This window comes from Trachemys scripta, chromosome 2 (assembly GCF_013100865.1).
Source record: "Trachemys scripta elegans isolate TJP31775 chromosome 2, CAS_Tse_1.0, whole genome shotgun sequence".
NCBI classification, from domain to species: Eukaryota; Metazoa; Chordata; order Testudines; family Emydidae; genus Trachemys; species Trachemys scripta.
Genome location: NC_048299.1, coordinates 212972521 through 212989749, shown reverse-complemented (window position 1 = coordinate 212989749; position 17229 = coordinate 212972521). Strand labels below are relative to the sequence as shown.

Below are 17229 nucleotides of genomic sequence, written 5' to 3'. Positions count from 1 at the left end.
GTATTTTAGTCATTTCTGGTTTAAATTGAGATCCCTTCCCTTTATAACTCACTTATCCTCCGCCATTCCCAAGTCAAGGGTCGTATATACTGACCCAATAGCATATCTTGAAAACTAGAGCCAATCAACAATTTTAAGCATCATTTTCGTTCTCAGTGACCCAGAATTAGTAAAGTTTGACTACATTTATTTCAGAAGCATTTTGGCTGTAGAGCAGTGTAATGTGTGTTTTAATTGACACTTTCTATTTGAAGTGCTTAACGAGTTATTTGAGTCTAAGTGCTATGGAAGAATCTAAACTGAAGAGCCTCAGCAAGTGCAGCCACAAGAGGGAAATGTTATCATCAGTTGACTCTTCCCTCTACCTTATGAGAGTGAAATTATCTCAGAAGTCCTTGTGTTGAACTTTGAGATAAAATAAACATATTCATAACTAGATACAAAACTGTTTGCAGTGTTGCTGTAACTGTGTTGGTCCCAGGATATTAGAGAGACAAGGTGGGTGAGGTAATATCTTTTATTGGACCAACTTATTTATGTTGGTGAGAGAGACAAGCTTTTGAGCTTACACAGAGCTCTGCTTCAGGTCTGAGAAAGATTGTTAGAATGTCACAGCTGAACACCATGTGAAACAGGCTGTTTAGCTTAAGGAGTTAACATGTTGAAAGAGACCATTTAAGGTGAAGTGGGGAGTTAACATATCTGCAGTTGTAGGACAAAGGAGGGTTAGTGGGTTATAGATTGTTGTAATAAGCCAGAAATCCAGTGTCTTTAGTGTCTAAAAATGTTATGAATTTAAGCTCAGAGGTTTATCTTTTGAAGGTGTTGTGCAAGTTTCCTTTGAGGATGAGGACTGAGAGGTCAGATATGAAGTGATCGTTTTCTGAAAAGTGTTCACCCAGGGTTGATGTGGTGTCTCTTTAGCTACAGTTAGTGGAAGAGGAACAAAAAGTTCAACTATGGCTCTGCAAGAGTGGATTGTCTCATGAGAGTTCTGGTCCTTCCAGTCTGTCATTTGTGTGAGAAGGAGAAAAATGCCAAACATTTAAAGCTACCGATAATTTTAGTTTGGATTGACGGGTTGGCAATATTTTAGATTAATCATTTTATCCATTTTATTTTTGCTAACAATAGAGGCTAATTTCCAAATGAGAGTCTCTTTACTTGCTGTCAAGCATGACTGAAATGAAGTGAATTCATATGAAACACCTGCTGTCCTATAATTTTAATTACAAAATATGTATCCCATGAACAGAGCCTAAATGTGTACCTTTTGTTTAATACATCCTGAAAACACCAACTAATCAGAGCCTCATATTTTCAGGTGTACAATCCAGGAGTTTTCAACATTATGATGGATTGTGATCATAACCATTGTTTCCAGTTATCACCTCCTATTGTTTGTTCTTTTCAGTCTGTAGACTGCAGTTTTTCCTTCTGTGATTTTTGCTATAATAATGTATTTACAAAGCTCTCCAGGTTGATGAAACTGGTGCCACTCCTAATAATGAAACACAGAGGCTCATGAATCGCTAAAGTTGAGAGAATGTATATTCAAAGGAAAACCTGGATATCTGCACAAACATTTGCCAATTTATTTCTGGAAAAACTTCTGCCATTTTGCAAGAAAAAAAATGGTGTTAAGTATAAAAAGTAACACATTTTTGTTCCTGGAAAATTGTAAATTTTGGAGGATTGAGATTATTTTGGTTTGCATTGAATTTTTTGAAAATGTGTGTATTTTGTATCAAAACCACCATTTCATTTCGGCACAAAATGTCTTTTAGTACTGGGGGAGGAATTAAGAAATGAAAAAAAAGTTTTCAATTTTTTTTAGTTGACCAAAACCAAAACACTCCCAACCCCCCTATGGATTCTCCTTTTGATAGCATGTTATGTTGTCAGCATATTCCTGTTTCTCCAGTTATACCAGTCCTCACAGGCTTCAAGCAATACTCATCTAGGACCTGATCCTGCCACAAGGTCAATGCAGGCAGACCCTGTATATGTATGGAACCCAAATGAGGTCTACAGGAGTGTTTCCACACAAAACTCACTGACGGATCAGGGGCTTTAATTATAGAATCATAGAAATGTAGAGCTGGAAGCAGTGGCGTATTATCGCCTAGACCAACAAGGTGGCAAATTTGCAGAGGTGACAAATTTATAATAGCAGCATTTTTGTAACCGCGGCGTCACTGACGCCATTTACTAAACATACTCGCGAGAATCGTAAACATTAATAATATGACCGGAAGGAAGAAATTAAGTGGTTCTCAGTTAAAAAAAAATGCTATACAAAAGAAAGAAAGGGAAAATGAAATGATACAACAAAGGAATTTATTTTGTGCACTTTTGCTATTTCTGAGACAGGAAAAATAGTTGAAAGTAGTAGTGAAGTAAAAAGTGAAAATATTGGTGTTGATATTGAAAATATTGATGTTTAATAAGTTCATATGGGGCCAAAGGCAGCAATTATTTCAGGGCCTAGGGGCGGCAAAATCATTAATCCACCACTGGCTCGAAGGGACCCATGTCAAGACAGGACCATGTAAATCTAGACCATCCCTGACAGTTATTATCTAACCTGGTTTTAAAAACCTCCAGTACAGGGACTCCGCAACATGCCTTGGAAGCCTATTCCAGTACTTAATTATCCTTATAGTTGGAATAGCGTAATATAGTATAGTATAATCTAAAGTATAATTAGATGTTTTTTTCCTAATATCTAACCTAAATCTTCCTTATGGCAGACTGCTTACTTCTTGGTCTACCTTCAGTAGATATGGAGAACAGTTGATCATACCATTCTCTTTATAATAGCCTTTAACACATTTGAAGGCTATTATCAGGTTCCAACTCAGTCTTATTTTCTCAACACTCGTAATTACCTCTTTAGAACACTGATAAGTAAACAGGCACATAATCCACTAGAAAAGCACGCTGCCAGCATATAGGGATTATCTAGTCATGTTTACGGATTCAATTACATCTGATGTTCCAATTCCTTGCACTTCAGAAATAAAAGACTGAGAACAGAAGACCAAAAAGTATATTAATGTTCATATCACTTCTTTGAAAATAAAACATTCTGATCCTACCTCTTCACAGGAGGTCCTGAAATCCATGTGCTATGGCACAGCAAGTGATATTTGTCTAAAATAGACAGAAAGATTTCATTAGAACTCAGTACTACAGACTAGAACAAACAGATTGCAAAACATAAAAGGTAGCTATCTAAATTAAGCGGGAAGACACTGCATTCCTCTGTGTGAGCTTTGTTTATAGTCATTGCTTAAGAGCAGGAATGATTAAGTCAGCAGGAGGGTAAGGATGCATATGGAGCTGGCAGAAATTGTCCCCGGCTTTTATGAAGTCCACCAACTGATTTTATTAAGTGTGATTAAGGGAGAGCTGATGTTCCTATCAACCTCTCCATTGCACTAGCAATCCAAATGTACTCTTCTGTATTACTGACCTTTTGCTTGAAATGTTGTCCCCACCTCCACTTATATTTTAAAGTAAGAATACTTGAAAAGAAATCTTTCAGAGAGAAATAATTAAGTTTTGCTTTTCAAAAGGTTCCCTGCCGTAAAAAGTTGATTTTTTTCCCCTCCTAATTAAAAATCTTTATGCATGAATACTTTTTTTTTCCATTGGACTCACAAAATTGTATTAACTTCAATTCTCAGAGCAGGGAATTTAGTGAAACATTTAAGTACTGAAGGACCGAATGTTACAGAAATCAGGAATATGTAAAATGTCACCACATACTCAAATTGTTGGTATGATGGGTCTGCACCCACAATACAATACACACCTGGCATGCATTTAGCTATTCTTACTTTATTTCTGAGATAATGTTTATGGAATAAGTTGTCATTAGAGGATAATAGTGTCCTGCTGCAATATAAATATTAATGCAAAAGAAAGAGGCATTTATAGAAAATATTTCCTAGGCAAAATAGACATTTATTTTCAAGTCTAGAAACACTATTATTCTGAGTGATTCATGCAATTCAATCATTTAATAATTTTTTTTATTATTTTTATTACAGTAGTGCTAGAAGCCCCAACCAAGACTGCGGCTTCTTTGTGCTAGGCTTTGTCAGACACATAGAGGCTTGACAAACTTCAATTTATATTTATAGTTTTAATGGATAATATGAATGTTTATTTTTAAGCTTTTTTATTTATCCATTTAAATTTTCACAGTTGTGCATAATTATGGGTTTAAGCTTTTTCATTTTTTAATCAATTTAAGTTTTCAGTGGGAATCAGACAATAATTATTTAATGACAGTAGACACTGAGGTTCAAAAAGTTAAAGCTTTATAACAATGGTTATAACACAAATAATCAATATCACATGTCAAAATATACAAACTAAACATTCTTCAATCAAATTCTAATAAGTTTTCAAGCACTTTTTTTTTTTTTTTTTTTTACTTTGTCTAGCTATAAATTTCAATTTTTAGTGTTGGAAATATCATTTCATTGATTTGTGCAATGAAGTCATTTACTGACATTTACCAACAACATTCTAATCCTTCCAAGCCTAAACATATAATAAAATACAGTTGCTGCCCCAAATGGTGTACAGTCTAAGACCACTATAATACGTTTGTCTTTCCCCACTGTGTCTGTGGTCCCCTTAATTCACGATGTACGAAGTTAAGCACATGCATAAATCTGTACAGGTTGGAGGCCTAATCATCAGAGGAGAAGGGAATCCCTAACAGAAAGGGGCTGAGTTGTGTGGGAACATGAGGCAGGGTTGGGGTGCAAGAGGGGGTATGGGCTCTGGGGACAAATGTATAATATGGAAGCAGCATAGTTATATATAATAAATTAGAGGAGAGAACATGAGATGTGAATAATGATTCACCAGCAAGCCACCCCATTTGTAGAGTAGAGTTATATTTATTTAATTGTGCCATTATTGGCCTGCTAGATTCTGCTTTGCTCAAAAAACAGATTCATAGCTTCAGTCTTGTATTAATTTTTTTGTATTAATTAATTGTAGTTTCACTTTATTGTTTTAAACTTAACAGTGAATAACATCCAGCCAATCATAAACCTTATTTATTGGCACAGATTTCAATTGGTTAAAACTAGTCATGCCCACATCCAAGCTGCAGGCACTCCTTACACAAATACCCAATCACTCACCCTATAAGAGGCTCCCAAGCAACCTCAACCACAAATTTCCAAGGTCAGGAGACGAGGAATATAAAAATAGCAGAAAAGAAGGGAAGGATACACATCACATCGGAGTACAAGCAAGTGAGGATTAAGCTTTTCCTAGAGACTGTGCAGTGCTGTGAGGTTAAAATTTGAATAATAGGAGTCTGAGGAAGGGGGAACGGATTCTCAGCCCTTCATGTATGACCCAACAACCACTTGGAATTTGCCAATTCCTGAAACTCTGAACTGAGCCTAAAGTACAATTAAAAACCTATGGCTTGCCCATGTCAGCTGACTCAGGCTCAGGGACTGAGTGTTTAATGGTGGTGTAGACGTTTGGGCTCGTGCTGGGGCCTAGGCTCTAGGACCCTGAAAGGTGGGAGGGTCCCAGAACTCAGGATGCAGCCAGAGCCCAAACGGCTGCACTACAATTAAACAGCTCCTTAGCCCGAGCCCCACAAGCCCAAGTCAGTTGGCATGAGCCAGCCACGGGGGTCTAATTGCAGTTTAAACACACCCTAAGGGTTTGTCTAGGATTTAAAAAAAAAAAGTCACAGCAGCAAGTTCCAGAGCCCAAATCAGCTGACTGAGGCTTATGTTACAGGGCTAAAAATAGCAGCATACAGGTTCCCACTGGGCAGCTCAAGCTCTGAAACCCGGCGACGGGGGGTGGTCTCAGAGCCTGAGCTCCAGCCCAAGCAGCAATGTCTACACTGCTATTTTTAGCCCCATACCATGAGTTCCCTATGCCTGAGTCAGTTGTCCTGGGCTCTGAGACTCACTACAGTGTTTGTTTGTTTGTTTTTAGGGTAGATGTAATCTAAGGGATCCTACTCTATGGACACAAACTGCAATGGCTATCAGAGTCTTCTGCCACCATTTCCCAGCATGCTTCCAGTCAGAGTTGGGGACAGAATAGACTAAGAACTCCTGCTGAGGCCAACAGGGAAGCTTCTGCATGGGGGGATATGGACAGGTAGTTTGCTGGTCCAGCCATGAACCAGGTTTCCTCAGACCCTCAGTGGGAGGGAACAGCCTGACTCAGAAACAAGAGACTAATTTTAGTTTTAGTTTTGAACTTTGACTGGTGAGAGCGGAGAGAAAAGCAGAACAGCTCAGGGAGTCTCTGATTAACTCCTCCTCCCAACAAACGGGATTGTGGAACTGCTGCGGAATCTAGTGCATGGGTCAAGCAGTTCCAGTCCTGCAGAGAGCAGTGTCCATAGTGGCAGAGATAAAACCCAGTGGAAGCTACTGGTAGACAGCCATGACCACCAAAGGTCACCAGCCCAGGGACCCGTGAGAGGACCCTGCCCCAGCCAGGGGTGAAGACTCAGTCTGGAGACCTTTATTATGTAAGCCAGCCAATGTTCATAACACTCATCTCCACATTAGGGTTGCCAGGTGTCCGGTTTTTGACCAGAACACCTGGTCAAAAAGGGACCCTGGTGGCTCTGATCAGCACTGCAGACCAGGCCATTAAAAGTCTGGTTGGCAGGGCTGTGAGTCTAAGGCAGGCTAGTCCCTACCTGTCCTGGCACTGCGCTGTGCCCCAGAAGCAGCCAGCAGGTCCGGATCCTACGCGCGGGGTGGGGGGAGGAACAGGACGGGACTCCACACTTTGTCGCTTCCCGAAATACCAGCTCCACCTTCCCACTGGCTGGGAACTGCGGCCAATGGGAGCTGGGGTGGTGGTGCCTGCACCCTGAGTGTGAGAGCAGCATGCAGAGCCTCCTGGCCCCGCTGCCTAGGAGCCAGACCTGCTGGCCATTTCCAGGGTGCAGCACGGAGCCAGGAGAGGCAGGGAGCCTGCCTTGTGCCTTGGCACCATTGAACGAGAGCCCCCAGAGATAAGCCCGTGTCCCAATCCCAAGCCCCAACCCTCTGCCCCAGCCTTCAGCCCCCTCAACCCCAATCCCCTGCCCCAGCCTTGAGCCCCCTCAACCCAGAGCACCCTTGTGCACCCCAAACCCCTCATCCCCAGAGTCTGCACCCCAGCTGGAGCTCTCACCCATCCTGCACCCCAACCCCCAGCCCAGAGCCCCCTCCCACACCCTGAACCCCTCATCCCCGGTCCCTCCCCAGAGCCCCCACCCCAGAGCCCACACCCCCTCTTGCACCCCAACGCCGCCTCAACCCACAGCCCCCTCCCACACTCCGAATCCCTCAGCCCCACCCTGAGCCTGGAGCCCTCTCCTGCACCCAAACCCCTCTCCCCAGCCCCACCCCAGATCCTGCACCCCATCTGGAGCCCTCACCCCCTCCCACACCCCAACCCCCTGCCCCAACCCAGTGAAAGTGAGTAAGTGGGGGAGAACAAACCACCGAGAGAGGGGGAATGTGGTGAGCAGGGGGGTGTCCTCTGGGAAGGGGAAGTCTAGGGTGTTTGGTTTTATGCGATTAGAAAGTTGGTAACCTTACTCCACTCTCTCCTCAGCTTATAGTTGTCTGGGAAGGTGCCAGTGACGGAGCTGGGACTTGGAAGAGTCGTGAGTGTTGGGAGCTGGAAAATGTGTTCATTTATTAATGTTGAATATTTTTTTAGTTAACCCTAACCTTTTCATTCCTCAGATCCCATTTCCCTGCCCCCAATAAAGTACCCCCTTATTATACTCTTATTTCTATGTATGTCACTCTTTTTGCTGGGGTTTGTTTTGATGTACTTTGTTTCTTGTGTCCTGGGGTTTTATACTTTTGCCTGTTACTAGCATTATTTGTTTCTGCAAGGGACAGCACTGCTTTTGTCCCAGGCTCAGTGAGGAGTCACCTTTGGTGGAGGCACCAGGTGTCACCAAAAAAAAAAAAAAAAGAACCCAAGACCCAACTCCTGTGAGAAAAGCAGTTACTCCAAGTAGCAAGTCTTAGGAAGGAGGTGTTAGCCACATGTTGGGAAGGGCTACAATTATTTCATGCTTCAGATTTTTAAATGTGCTTCTGCTCAGCTTCCCTCTTGTGAGACAGGGAGGGAAATCAATTGATACTAGAGAAGGAAATTGCAAGGAAGATCCATAAGACATGGTAAGCTATGGAAGGGGGAGTGAGTCATAGGGACTGAAAGTGCAAAGACATGTGACCAGGGAGAGACCAAGGTATGGAAGGCAGAACTTCACTCAGACACAAACATGGAAAACAAAGCACTTCAAACAACCTCCAATACTGCATCTGGCACTGTGGCCATAACCCGAAGGAGGAAGAGCTTTGTTCTTTAGTAAGTGGAGAGACAGAAAACAAGGCTTTGGGGACAGGTCCTACTTTACTCCAGCAAGGGAGTGGTCATTCCAGATAGCCAGTCAAAGGCTGAAAATCCAAGCTACATTTAGGATGTATATGTGGATCATAAGAAGCCCTAGTTCTAGAGTCATGCATTTCCAGGGGGCTGGCAAATCTATAACAATTAGTATCCCTGCTAGTAAAGACCACTCTAAAGGGAGTACTTCTGAAGTGTGGGGAGCACTGAAGTCCTGTCTACTTGAAACAGTGGGAGAAAAGAGGAGTAATGGGAGCTGCTAGGTCTGCACACACTGTTCTAGAGTGCCTCAGGAAGCTAGATGCTGTAGCCAGGCTGATCCTGGTTTGGGGGGGGGAAGGATAGCTCTGTGGTTCAAACATTGGCCTGCTAAACCCAGGGTTGTGAGTTCAATCCTTGAGGGGGCCATTTAGGGATCTGGGGCAAAATCAGTACTTGGTCCTGCTAGTGAAGGCAGGGGGCTGGACTCAATGACCTTTCAAGGTCCCTTCCAGTTCTAGGAGATGGGATATCTCCATTTAAAACAAACAAACACAACACATTATGGCTGCAGGGAGCCTCTTTTAGGGCTAGCATTCAGGAATCAAAAGTTAGCATAAAGGCTGCCTTCAATTTGCAAGGGGTATGGCAAAACCTAGCAATTCCAGGACTAGTGGATGTTCAGCCACTAGTGAATGCATTACTTGTAAACATGCTAACAACCACAATTTTGAACTATGTGAAGTTAGCCAAAAAAGATTTTCCTCATATATAATATAATAATACCTAACTATTATTGACCAGATGTTCAGTTGTGTTGCCTCTCAGGAAAAGTAAAACTAATCTAAAAAAAGTAAAAAAGGAGAAAGGAAAAATGGTAAGATTTATTCACCATTCAAGGAACACTGTTGAGATATTATCATGCTGCTTCTAGTAGACAACCCAGTCAAATCCCCACATGGAATCCTGCATTCTCTCCAGCTGTTAATATGTACAAGTTTCTACTCCCCAAAGTAAAGGGTAGAAGATGTGATGTCTGTTGGAAGTAAATACATGCAGGTATAGGACTAATGTTCTCTATTTATGGTGCTCAGTATGTTTTGTGATCTCGCAGCTTGTGCTCTAAATTAATTTCCAGCATTATTAGGCTTCTCAGGTTATGATGCAGTGGACTGAAAGAGACACATCATTACTCCCTCCTCATCTTTTTTATAAGCTCACCAAGAGCTAATAGACCTACATTTATAGTTTTGTTCTCACAGTGCTCAGTTAAAAGCAATATAAAAGCATTATATATTATTATAAAAGCATATACTATTATAATCCTAAAGATTTTCTTCACTGAAGGGTTAGATATGTGCAATGAAACAGGTTCTCTTGACTCATTTACTGTACTCCTTTCCAAATGTTAGGGTACTTTAAAAAGTCCCCCCCGAAAGACAAAAGTTTTGCCGATGCAAGTGGCAGTGTGAACGCGGCTTTGTCAGCAGGAGCGCTCTCCTACTGACAAAACGCCACTCGTGGGGCTGGAAGTATTTTGTTGGCAAAATGCCGACAAAGTACCAACAAACAGCGTTTACACACGCTGACTTTTAGCAATCCACCTCACCTTAGAAAAGTGTTTTGAAACCGAATCTTGCTTGTTAAGGCTTGTGCTCCAGGACCTATAGGCTTGTGTCCCTTTACAATGCTTTTCATACTCAGGTCCTATGATTGTTAGTGCATGAGCTATGGAAGTATTTAGAGCTACTTGTGCCCATCTCAAAGGTGAAGGGTGAAAGGGTCAAGATTTGGTCCATAGGGAAGATTTGAACATTTTCTTCATACCAGTACATGGGATATAACTCCTTGTTATTAATTTTGAGCCCCGTAACTAACATGCATTCAAGAAACAGAACCGTCATTATGAATAAAGCTAGCTGTCTTCACCATAGAAACACAAGTCAGAACAACACAAAAATGAAGTCAAATTCTAGAAAGCTTCTCTATTAAGGACAGCACTGGCCATTAAGATTGTGCTTAAGTGCTGCCTTGAACAGGGATAGACATAACATATGCTTAAGTGCTTTCCTGAATCGGAGCTATAGACAACATTATACATCCTAGTTTGAGACTAGGAATCTCTCTAACAAGTCACACAAATTGGCTAAAGAGCTCTTGACATCAGAAAAGGTAAACATTTATTGGGGAATAAGTTGTCTGTACTAAATACATGCACACCATGATGAACTAGCACATTTGCTATGTACTTATTTTTGAATATTTCATTTTTTAAATAGTGGCTTAAGGGAACATCTGAGCTTCCAAATGTACAAACAAAACAACCAGGAAAAGTAAGAATGGGGAACTGTAGAGGAGATATATAAATAAACAGAGACTTTGAAAAGTTAGTAAATATTTCTCTCTCCTGTCTAGTTGTTTAAATACTTCTGAGTTACCAGACTTGTTGAGACCATCTCTGCTGATGTATGCAAACAACATAAAACATGACAGATACTTGACTGAATTTGGTGCTCCCTCAGGGGCATGAACAAGGGAGGGGCAAGCAGGGGAATGGGGCCTCTCAATAATCATTGGCGGGACAGAACTCCTCTGGCCCCAGGGGTGCAGTAGTGGGGGAGTGGGACCAGAAGAGCTCCTCTCAGCACGAGGGCCAAGGGAGGGAGGGGGAGGAGGGAAGAGCGAGCTCCTGCTGGGGTTCGCGGGGGGCACAGAACATGTCCCCCAAAAAGGTGTAAAAGTTAAATTTCTGCTTACACCCCTACACCCATTGGCAGAACAAGCATTTATTAAATACTGCAAAAAACATTTACTGAACTGCCTTATTTAAGCATTCTTGTTCTAAAGGGAAACCATGACTAAAAACATAATAGTAAAGTTGAAGGTTATGGCAGCCCTTGTAGACAAAGCAATTCTGCTTCATTTAAGATAATGCACTGAGTAGCTGAGCTATTCTGATCTTCCTTCAATAAATCAGGTCGTATTTCAGTGTTGCAGAAGATATAATTTCACAACGTAGCTTCATGATAGGGTATTTTCATACAATTTAGTAAACTGATAGGTGACAGAAGATTGTCATGCATTTTCAGTAGCAATCCCCTCAGCCTATTTTTTAATTGTTGGGGAGTGAAAACAAAACAAAAACACCTTTTTTGAGCTCTGCAAACTTTCTTTCTCACCAGTAATTAAAAAACTACTCTAAGGAGGGAAAAAATACCCTTCAAATGTTACATATAATTGGTACTTCTTGAAGAATAAACCCTCTTTTAGGTTTCGGCAGGAAAAAGAATCTAAGTTATATGATACTGGGGGAGACTGGGGGGGAGTTTCTGAGCATTCCTAACTGAAATTGTAATGAAGTTCTCTCCACGGTGTCCAATTTGCTCTAACAGCACAAGGGATTGCTGCTAGAATAATTTGCAGGAGCATGCTGGCACCACAGTCCTCCCAAAGAACCAGGTTAAGGCCATGGTTTTCAAATCTGGAAGCCTAACGTGAAATTGCCAAATCCATATTTACATATCTAAACATTTTTCAACAAGGTCTGGTTATTACAGGAACCATACCTTTTAAGATTTTTTAAATATGTAACCTTTAAGTTTAATTACCAAAGCCATTTACTATCATTAAGATCATTGTAAACACAATCTATTGCTCTGACTTACTTCAAGATTTAGACCCCTGTCCCACAAAGAGTTGCATACACAGATCACTGCACCCACACACAGCCCGAAATACCTGAGGCTTGTTTCCATTTAGTGTGATTTAGTTTGCAGCAAGTCAGGATTTAAATCTGCAGCACACTCGCCAGCCACGCACTGACCGACCATGTGGATCCTGCTATCATGCACGAGAAGTTCCATGATGCACTTGAACATACTGGTGTGCTACAGAACTGTTAACACACGGCAGCAGGATCCACACAGGCATCCACATCAGGCTAAGCCACTGTAGATTTATACCCAGATTTGTCATGCATTAAATAGCCATAGAGACAAGCCCTCAAAGTTTGAGGCTATCAAGTTTTATGTACTTTAAGGTCTCTGGTTTTAGTGCTGGAATTTAGATGAACTCTGCAAACTCACCAATGCTGTGAACTCTTCTTCTAGTGATGAAAAAAGTACTGTAATCACCTGATAAAGCTTTTTGATGAAATGTCCAGCTCGGAGAGAAGCTCATGCTTCAAAAGAACCAAAGTTGGTAATTAGTCGCTAACAAGCTTTTCAAGTGTTTAATTCATTTTAAATTGGCTAAAACAAGAAGAACATTTACTTGTCATAATTTATTATTTTAATTGCAAGTGTCCTTAATCAGCAGGCCCAATTAAGAATTCACTGTACAAACATTAAGTTTGTCAAGTAAGAATCAAGGAGGCACAAGGCCATATTAAAAGACTGAATACACGTTGCAGTAGCTATTATGCTGGGCTTCTGGTTAGGAGTGGTTATTCAGCATATACAAATTGATTTATTCTGGACTTCAGAATTTCTTTGGCTTGTCAAATTTGGGTAAAATGCAGCGGCGGCTCCAGGCACCAGCGCTCCAAGCGCGTGCCTGGGGTGGCAAGCCGCGGGAGGCGGCCTGCCGGTCCCTGTGAGGGCGGCAGTCAGGTTGCCTTAGGCGGCATGACTGCAAGAGGTCCACCAGTCCCACGGATTCGGCGGCAGGTACACCGAATCCACGGGTCTGGGGACCTCCCACAGGCAAGCCGCTGAAGGTAGCCTGCCTGCCGTGCTTGGGGCGGCAAAAAAGCTAGAGCTGCCCCTGGTAAAATCAAACCAATAAGTAATAATAATTAAAACCCTTTTCAAAGATTTTTTAAAAAATCTGGATTTGAAAACAATCTGGAACAGCAAAGTTCACTAGTAATGAATCTATAAGACATGATGAGGCAATTTTATGCAGGCAAGTTTGTTTTATGATCATGGCAAAGGATGGGGGCCAGCCTGGCCGGGAGATCTCTGGGGCATAGAAGTCTGTTCTAACTCCTCTCTGACCTTGGACAATTCACTCAGTGCAAATTTTTATTATATAATTAAATTCTCTCTGTCAAATTAAGATAATCCTGCCCCCCGAAAGACACTATCACACATATATTCCAAACTCTCTCTCACAGGCAGTTTAAAAATTAGAGTGACTTGAGAGAGTGGACAATGGTAAGGCATATATGGCATGTTACTTAGGGAGGCTGCCCTGGAATGCGGGAAGTAGAAGTAGCCTGTATCTGGAAACCAAAAGCAGTGGGGTGGACGCAGACTGGAGAGCATGAGGTGGGGGCAGAATGCTGTCTGAGAAGTGGGAGGGCGGAGAGTGTGGGGCTGGCCAATAAAATAACCGAGTAGGCCAGCAAGGTGGAAAGGAGGAAAGGCCTCACCCAAAACAACTGAAAACTTGTTCAACTAGGCACTGATTTAATGAAAGGGTTGTAGAGCTCTTTGAGTGCGACCCCCCCCCCCTCCAACCCCATTTACATTAGTTGGGGCCCCACTGGCATGTGCTGATTCAGCCACCTGCTACATCCGCCCCTCCTCTGTCCTTCACTCAGAACTCCTGTCCTCCCGGGCATACAAGGGAGTCCTTGGAAAACAGCTTGTGACCGACTTCCTCAGTTCCTATGCCAGGAGAATCTTCCTCTCCATCCCTACCCACAAAACATACACATACACAGATGGATCCAAGCTGTTAGACCCCCTTCATGCCACTCTCTCCCTTATATCTGGTGTAAGAGGGTGGGGTGAGGGTAAAAATCTCACCCTGGAGTGTTTTGGTTTCCCTAAATATCTCTAGGGATTTGGGAGAATAAAATAGTATTTGTAAAGCACTTTTAGTTTTTCATATGTAAGGCTCTTGGGAGTTGCTTAAGTAGATCTTACAAATATAGGAGCCTTTGCCTCTTTCTTTCCCAAATACAGATCTTTCTCTTTAAAACTGCACTGGACTAAGGTCCAAAAGAGGAAATTATATTGTTTGTTGACAGATTTACTGTCTATATGTCTGGTTCAACCTGAGGAGAAACAGGAGCTAGAAAGAGGAGAATCCAGCTTTCTAATGAAACACATAGCACATGCATTTAAACCTCGAACCTCTAGAGTACTACACTTCTGAATTTCAGGAGGATGGATGGAAAAGCTGTTTTAGAAAATCTTAGAGGTTTTCTAAACATTTTCTATCCTTTCATGGACAAGACAGTAAGATTGATGGAAAGTAAGGCAAACTGGCTTCCAGTTGGAGGGATGAGAAAAGTAGTACCAATAAAAAATTAAATACACACTAAAATATTTCTAAGATATATATTTCACAGAATAAACTAACATACGTGGAACACGGATGGGGGGGGCGGGGTTAATACCTTTATTGGAACTGTTTGAGCTAACTTCTAACTCACTAAGAGTCTGATCCTGCTCTCATACAATTCAACCACAAAAATCCCATTCATTTGTATGGTGACTTTAGGGTTCAATCCTGCATTATCTTCAACTCATACTGATAAAACATTTATACTATACCACACCATTCTGCATGTCTTTTATATAGATACTGAACCAGATTCTCAGCTGGTGTAAGTTAGGGCCTGTTTACATGAACACTTAGTTCAGGGCAAGCTGGGGTGTAAAATTTGCCTGACACTAGCCTGTCACACACTAGGTGTCTGTGTCCCTGCTGACAGGCAGTAACAGGTCCTTGGTGTATTTTGATTTACTCGCACTTCCACTGGAATGTGTATAATATTATATATAAATAAAGGATGTTTCTGCAGCCTAACATCTCCCAGTGCTATACATGGGCTGCTCTCCTATTTGCAATTTCTGGAGAGAGCCAGCATGAGTTGTGCTGCAGCTTTGAACTATGCTCCTTCTCCCGCTTGCTGACAGATCTTCCTGAGTAGAAGCAAACAGTGGTGTTTGCTTAGGTCCCATCTCATTTCTTTTGTCCATGGCGGGGGGGAGGGGGGCGAGGGGCAGTTCTGCTCATTCCCATAGATGACAAATGAAAATGTTCACAAGTTAAACACGGATCATTACTAAATGTATTCAATAAATCATAATATGACTCAGTTCAGAAAATGTTAACCTGGCCAAAAGATCACTGCATTTGTGAATAAAATTTGGTGAGGCAAAGGCTCTTGACATATGCATTTTTTTCCAAATATTACTATCATTTGGTTGCAGTACTTGATTGCTTGTCAATAGATTTCTAAACACATCTCATTTGGAAGCATGTAGCAGACTGTGGAAGAGACTGCTGGGTAGCTACACTAAGGCTTTTGTAATTTCTGAAATATTAACTTGCCATCTCAAAAGGAACCAAAGTTTATGCAGGGAGTTTTCCCCCCTATATTTTTCACAGAACTTTTGGGGATGGCTACCAGTTATCATCTCACTTCATCTTTACCAAGTCTCCTTCACATTCAAGCAGTAGGTTACCGATTGTCATGACAGTACTTCTAACTCTTCAGAATAGCTTTGTGATAGGGTGTGTAAACACCGCACTGGGACACAAGAGGTTAAGGAGCAGGTCTGGGCCCAGATGATCCTCTCCCGCAGCACCAGCAAAGCATACTTCAGCTGGAGAATGGCTCTCATTTAAGCTCTGACACCTCAGATGGAGGCCAGACAGAGGAGTAGGAGGAGGAGACGACCTGTCTTGGGAGCTCCTGAGTAAGGGAGGATACAGCAGGAGTCCTGTTGCAGGGAAAGGTCTGCAAATGGCAGCTACCCCAGGCCCTTCACTCTAACTTCTGGTAGATCTTTTGCGAGGTTTTTGACCATGCCTTGGATTGGGAAAAGAAGTGGTAGGAAATGGCCCGGGGAAGCAGCCCCAAAGCCATCCAGGGTGTTTGCTACTGCTGCCTCTTTTAGGGCCCAGGGCTGGAGGCTCGTGGAGAGGGAGACCCAGGCTCCCCTACCAACCACACTTTCTTGAAGGGGGAACAAACTCCTTCCTACCACCTTCAAGATAAGAGTGGGGAGGAACATAGACATAATACCTGAGTCAAAGGTGTGCTACCCACAGGGGCCAAGAGGTGAGCTGAAGACCTTTTTTTCGGGGGATATTAGAATACATATATATTTTGTTAGACTGTTATCATGTAAGGGGGTGAACTCAACTGGTGACCTGGCTGGAGGATCAAGTTGCTACGTACTGGATAGAGGACCATTACAGCGACAGAGTGATTGCTGGCAAGGGAGAGAGCTCGGAACCAGTGACCTAATTACTACGCACCACCACTGGTTAGCCCTACCCCATCACAAGCTTGTAAGTTGACTTGTTATCCATTTAAGATTTTGATAACTGATGGCTGAAGAATGAATAGTTGTACAGGAATCCAAAACCTGTAGATGAAAGGAAATCCAGCTTTAGATATGTTACATCTTAACTTCCTTGTCCAAACTCTTTTTTGTCCAAACTCCACAAACACAAAACTTTGAACAAATACCAGCATCTGTAGATATCTAATGCTTACAGCAGATCGTATATCAGAAACTTGCAAAACAATTCTAACTATTCAAGGAAAGAAAGGTTTCCCAACATCTATCTGTGGGACCTGTAAGATTATCTGTGGTCACAGAGCTAGGCCTCTCACCTCTACTCTAGGGTCATTTTTTTTTCTTCGAAGAAAGGAAATTTCTTGCTATTACAATTGCAAAGAAAACCTTGAAAATGTGACCCAGATGTAACCGATGCAGTAATTGTTGGAGCGGTGTTGGTTCCCAGACATGAGATACAAGGTGGGTGAGGTAATATCTTTCACTGTAGCAACTTCTGCTTGTGCAAGATAAGCTTTCAAACTCCAAACTCTTATGTCTGCCTGGACAG

The 17229-nt window shown here is 42.1% G+C and overlaps 1 protein-coding gene across 2 annotated transcripts in view; it reads right to left on the bottom strand.

Moving 5' to 3' along the window:
- The window catches only part of SNTG1 (syntrophin gamma 1), a 566961-nt gene that overhangs the window by 284358 nt on the left and 265374 nt on the right, over nucleotides 1–17229 (bottom strand). For both annotated transcript variants that reach the window (XM_034762903.1, XM_034762905.1), the window contains one exon: nucleotides 3102–3156. In XM_034762903.1, the coding sequence (XP_034618794.1) occupies nucleotides 3102–3128 (27 nt within the window). In that variant the 5' untranslated portion in view covers nucleotides 3129–3156. The remainder of the gene's footprint in view (nucleotides 1–3101; nucleotides 3157–17229) is intronic.